Source organism: Alligator sinensis, unplaced genomic scaffold (genome assembly GCF_000455745.1).
Source record: "Alligator sinensis unplaced genomic scaffold, ASM45574v1 scaffold109_1, whole genome shotgun sequence".
NCBI lineage: Eukaryota > Metazoa > Chordata > Crocodylia > Alligatoridae > Alligator > Alligator sinensis.
Window position 1 is genome coordinate 3180651 of NW_005841852.1, and position 5783 is coordinate 3186433.

At 38.7% G+C, this 5783-nt stretch overlaps 1 protein-coding gene across 5 annotated transcripts in view; it reads right to left on the reverse strand.

Annotated features, from left to right (window-relative positions):
- Positions 1 to 5783, reverse strand: part of COMTD1 (catechol-O-methyltransferase domain containing 1) — a 66222-nt gene that overhangs the window by 31737 nt on the left and 28702 nt on the right. Inside the window, exon 8 of one of the 5 annotated variants that reach the window (XM_025212952.1) lies at positions 3004 to 4956. The exons of the other annotated variants lie outside the window; for them this stretch is intronic. Coding sequence (XP_025068737.1) covers positions 4930 to 4956 — 27 coding nt within the window. The 3' untranslated portion in view covers positions 3004 to 4929. Of the gene's footprint in view, positions 1 to 3003; positions 4957 to 5783 lie in introns of those variants that run through there. 5 annotated transcript variants of the gene reach the window in all.

Consider the following 5783-nt stretch of genomic DNA (forward strand, 5'->3'; position numbering starts at 1 on the left):
AGGGAAAAGTTAGAAAATGTGAAGCAAGTTTGTCCAAAGGCAATGAACTTTTGGAAAATGCTGTGCTATACTTTGAGCCTCATCACAGTACAGGTGTGTCTAATCTGGCAAGATGCTCATGGCAGGGATGAGTTTAGATCCTAATACAGCAATTAGAGCAGTGTGGATGAAAGTCTTCAGGCACGGATGCAGTTACAGGATTAGGGACTGACTGGGAATTCTTAACAAGGTATCAAAGTATGTTCATCTTTCTACACTCCTGCCCTAATGGTTTATCAATAGGAGTTGTCCCTATGGCTATGTTGTTTTTTTGTTTGCTTGTTTTGGGTTTTGTTTTTTTACCCAATACCTTTCTATTCAAAACAAAGAAGCAATGTATGTTACTTTTTTAGATCTGATGGGCCTGTGAAAAATTTGGGATCTTGCAAGGAGGAGAAAGTGATGATGGAATCGCATATCCTCCATGCAATTCTGTTTGTTTGTAAGAAAGCACCAGGTATTACTTTCTGAAACAAAACAGGAGTCAAACAACCTGAGAGATTCTCTGTATGGTATCATATCTTTCAACCTGCACTGCCAGTGGGTCTCTCTGTAGGCTTTTTCTCAGAGAAATGCTGTCATACTTGTTCAGTCTTTAGTTCACTCTCTACCTGACAAAGCCTTTCTCCTGGGGTTTTTTTTTCTTCACACACTCGTACAGATCTCTACACACGGCAGTGCTTATAGATGCCTCTCTGCCCAGACTCTCAGTTCTTTAGTCTTGTGTCTTGTGCCTACTTCAGTTTGTGCAGAGACTTGTTATTACAATTAGCTGCTTCCAAGAAGTTTAATGCCTTATTAACAACCTTAGGGGCAGCAGCTAAGCTTTCCAGTTTCAATGAGATTTAACTCAGCCTTTACTACTAAACATTCAAAATTTTACAACAAATTTCACATAACACTTCTGGTACTAAATGCTGGTAGGGAAAAATGTTGTTAAGGCCTTCTTGTGATTTATTTCATTTAATTTTGAGTACATTAATTTGGTTTAGATCGGTTATGAAGGCCTTATGGTATTATTTTTGATTCCCTGATTGGCTGAGCCCTTTTTGTGGTCAAGGTGGTTATTAGAAGCCATTTTGACTACTTTTTCTCAGCAGTAGGGTTTACATTATTATGCATGCTCTGTTGGACAAAAACTGTTTGGGGTAGGGAATGTTTCATTGCTGTTTCTTGTGCCTTTGTGTGTGATGCAACTTATCTTCTCATACCAGGATGACCAATTGAGAGTTTAGGTGGCAATAGCCCATGAAAATCTGGCAGCCCATGAAAATACCAAGGGGAAAGTCCAAATGCAGAAGACTATAAATTTTATTAGGGGAAGTCAAAGGGGAATAGGGGAAGCGCTGTTTACTAGGGCGCCCCAGGGAGTGACTAGGAATAACGGGTGTAAACTAGTTGAGAGGGGATTTAGGTTAGATATTAGGAAGAAATTTTTCACAGTAAGGGTGGCCAAGATCTGGAATGGGCTTCCAAGAGAGGTGGTGCTATCACCTAGCTTGGAGGTCTTTAAGAGGAGGCTAGATAGTTACCTGGCTGGGGTCATCTGACCTCGGTCCTCTTTCCTGCCAGGGGCAGGGGATCAGACACGATGATCCATTGTGGTCCCTTCCGACTCTACAATCTATGAAAGACTCCCCCAGGTAAGAGCGTCATCATGGTAGGGTCTTTAGTTTTTCAAGAATACCTGTCAGCCTTTTTAGGAATGTGTGCAACCAAAAAACAAATTACAGCAGCACCAGTGCTATACTTGTGAATTATCTTAGTTATGGTTTCTTGTTCCAAACTTGGCAACAAAGTTCTTTTAGTACATATGGGAACTTTTGTGAAGGAATCTAGCGCTGCATTATTTCTTGTGATGTACTATTTATGATCTTTTTTGCTGGGATGTCCTGCATTGCAGCACAGGTTCTTTCTAGGTTTGGAGTGTTTACTTATGGGTCTGAACTAGTTTATCCCTGGATTTTTGTTTGGCTGGAGTTTGCTTGTTTCCTGGTCAGCTTTTTCATAATGTGAGATTATTGGCGTGAGTAGCCCTTAGAGTCTTGGAAGGCAATAAGGTACTTTAGCTCTTGCTAACAGCCCTGTAACCTCAAGTTTCTCTCATTGGTATTGTCCCAAATTCTGGTTCCAAGTCCCATTCTCCTAGGCCTGCATAGCAGAAAACATTGCAGTGAAGAGTGATCCCATGTCAAATCCATTTTTGGTAGCTGCTGCATTGTACCAAGCATAGGCCTGAGGGCTGCTGAGCTGTTGAAAGAGTTCTGTAGTTGCTTTTCATATCCTGACACACCCATCAAAATAAGAAGCACATACTACTGGTATTTAGCACTGCAAGGGGCAGGCTGTGGGATGAGTAAACCTGGCCTACACTCCAGGCAGCTTCTCAAAGGCTGAAATAAATTGCCACATAAGACCACAGCCTTGAATTAACTTAGAGCCCAGGACAGGAGTTCTTGTGAGGCAGTTGCACTGGGGTTGAGATTTTTTTTTTTTTTTTTTTTTTTTTTTTTTTTTTTTTTTTTTTTTTTTTTTTTTTTTTTTTTTTTTTTTTTTTTTTTTTTTTTTTTTTTTTTTTTTTTTTTTTTTTTTTTTTTTTTTTTTTTTTTTTTTTTTTTTTTTTTTTTTTTTTTTTTTTTTTTTTTTTTTTTTTTTTTTTTTTTTTTTTTTTTTTTTTTTTTTTTTTTTTTTTTTTTTTTTTTTTTTTTTTTTTTTTTTTTTTTTTTTTTTTTTTTTTTTTTTTTTTTTTTTTTTTTTTTTTTTTTTTTTTTTTTTTTTTTTTTTTTTTTTTTTTTTTTTTTTTTTTTTTTTTTTTTTTTTTTTTTTTTTTTTTTTTTTTTTTTTTTTTTTTTTTTTTTTTTTTTTTTTTTTTTTTTTTTTTTTTTTTTTTTTTTTTTTTTTTTTTTTTTTTTTTTTTTTTTTTTTTTTTTTTTTTTTTTTTTTTTTTTTTTTTTTTTTTTTTTTTTTTTTTTTTTTTTTTTTTTTTAACCTGCCATAAATGTCCCAGCTCGGGACCAGCTGGGTACCAAGCTCTATGGAAAACTCGGCCTATTAGAAATATAATGTGTCAGTTGAAACTTTAGCCACCAGAGGGCCGATAGTGGCTTCTAGGCTATCCAGGGGAGCATAATACAACTATAGACTCTCCCTCTGCCTGAAGAAGGCTGTTTGTACCTGAAAGCTTGCAAAGAACACTTTCCCCAACTATTTAGTTGGTCTAATAAAAGATATCACAAAGAAACTTGAGGGCAGTTAATGTCATTTTTTGCTGAACATTTGGCACTTTTACTGCCCTTGTTATCTTCATGCAGCCTGGATTTCTTCCTTAAATTCTGAATCTTATTGCTGGCTTCATAAATATTGTACTTGACTGACCTTAGGTACTGAGTGGGTAGCATATTACTGTTCTGAAGGACATGATGTTTAAAATGTCCTTTCAAAAGATGACATGCTCTTCAGAATGCCCCAAGATCATCTTCTCTCATGGAACAAGGGAGAGCCTGGGCGCTGGTTGATTCCTGCTGCTTGTATGCCCAAAGGGCTAGGAAATAATGTAATTCCCATCTTTCCAGAACTGGCACAGTGGCTTAAACCAACTAGCACTGCAGTGTTAGCAGTGCTAACCAGGACTCTTTACAACACAAAACAGTTAAAGATGGATCAGGATTTTTGAGCACTTGGCCCTGAGAATCTTTGCCTGAATAATCCCATGACAAAAAACATCATTATGCATTCTTTATAACCTTGTGTTAAAGATGGAGAAACCAGTTTAAAGTGTTTGAAATGAACAGCATGAAGCCAGGATTCTGTTTCAGCAAGATTTCTTATTTTCTTCAGCTGTAGAGAGGTTTCATAGGGAAAAATCCTCATTTTACGTTCTTTGGAATTGGGGTAAAGACCAACTGTTTGTCTTAAGAGTTAATATTAATTGAGATGGGCTGGAGCAGTCAAAGTCCAACTGTTTTCCTTGAAAAGAAAAGCAGAGAAAAGGGACAAAAGGGGAAAAGACTTGCAAGGAATAAATGCATCTTGTCTCTGGTCCTGATTTTACTTGTAACCTCTAGTAGCTTTCTTAGGGGTAGGTGATCAGGGCACTAGCCCTGGGTGCCGAGTTAGAGGGGGTGACTGCACTATGAGGTACTATAGCCGATCTGTAGGGATTCTGTCCCTGAGCCATGGCAGCCCAGGCCTGTACCTGCAGCAGTAGTGGGGCTTGGTTGTGAGCTATAATGCATCTTGGTTTATGCTGCATTTCCTAGTTCTGCCCTTTCTTTATAAATTCTGGCAGTCACAAGGTGTGGGTGGGTGGGTGGGCGTGCATGCTGCAGAAAATCCGTTGACCAAAGAATGAGGTTGAGGATAACATTATTCACCCCAATTCTGACTCTCTCCCCAAATCCAGTCTGCAGGACCTTTATGCAGTCACAGAGAGGTCCAGAGGGGAAAGGCTGCGTTGTGTGCTGGTCAGTGGCAGGTTATTACCCCATCCTGTGCAGTACCTTTAAGCTGCTTGTGAGAACCATCTCTGCAGCTGGGTGAGTTAAAGATGCATAATGACACTGCTCTCTGACACACTGAAGTACAGTGGGCCCAAATTTGGCAGCTTTGAAGTTACCTTTACTGCCATCTTAGAAGATGCTGGTAATTGTTGTTTGTTGTAGACCAATGATTTTTCTACCTTTTTTTTCTTTTGTGGACCTGTAAAAAATTTTGAATGGAGGTGAAGACCTCTTTGAACTGTAAGTGTGGATGTTCACATACTTTTGATAGCTCATAGTCATCTTTCGCGGATCAGTTAGACGTAGTCTCTGGATTCCTAGGGGTCCACTGACCATTGGTTGAAAACCACTGTTGTAGATTAACATTCACATTGCAGCATCACTGAAAAGCTCAAGGCCCCATTGTCCTAAGTGCTTCCTATAGAGAAACAAGAAGCAAGTCTCTCATCAGAAACAGAAAAGAGCTAATGAATGAGAGGCTGCTAATTGCTTGAAAGTAGGCTACTTTAGCAAGCAGTATTATGGGTGAATCAGGGGGTGGGGCTTTGGATGCTTGTTTACATAAGACAACTTGTCCCCTCATCCACACGTGGACTTTGTCTACTGGCTGAAGTAGCTCCATGTAGGATCTTAGGGTTTGTACATGCTGTAAAATGAAGCAGGATTTGGCTTTTTCAGTCTAAACAATTATTTGAATTGCTTGTGCATAGGCCATTTCTAAGTAAGTGTAACAACAGAATTGCACTGGGTCACAATATCAGTGGTCCTGTGTATTGGGAATGTCACTGAAGCTTGTTGGAATATAATCTGAACCAGTTATTGCAAAGCAAACTACACACAACCCTGCAATTTCTCTTTAGTTATCTTAATCTCTTTGATATAAAGCATATGATGGCAGTGGAGCTGCACAATTAATGATGGCTTTCTGTTTTGGAATGACCTTAATAATTACACTATGTTGAAAGGATGGATTAAGTCTTGGCAGAGGTGTTTTATGGGAGCTGACATTCAGACAGCTAGAGGACATCTAAAGCAAGCATTGTGAAAATGGCATGCTAGCACTCTGCTACCATGTACAGGGAGCCAACATAGCTATAATAGCGATTCTCAGCCATGGTGCTGCAGCCCCCTGGAAGTGCTATGTGTTGTGGGTGAGGAGCGAGAGATAAAATAAGTTGGTTCTAGTGGGGAGATACATGCAGGCTCTTCCCTTCTAGCTCTATCTTTCCCTCCCCCCCCCCCCCT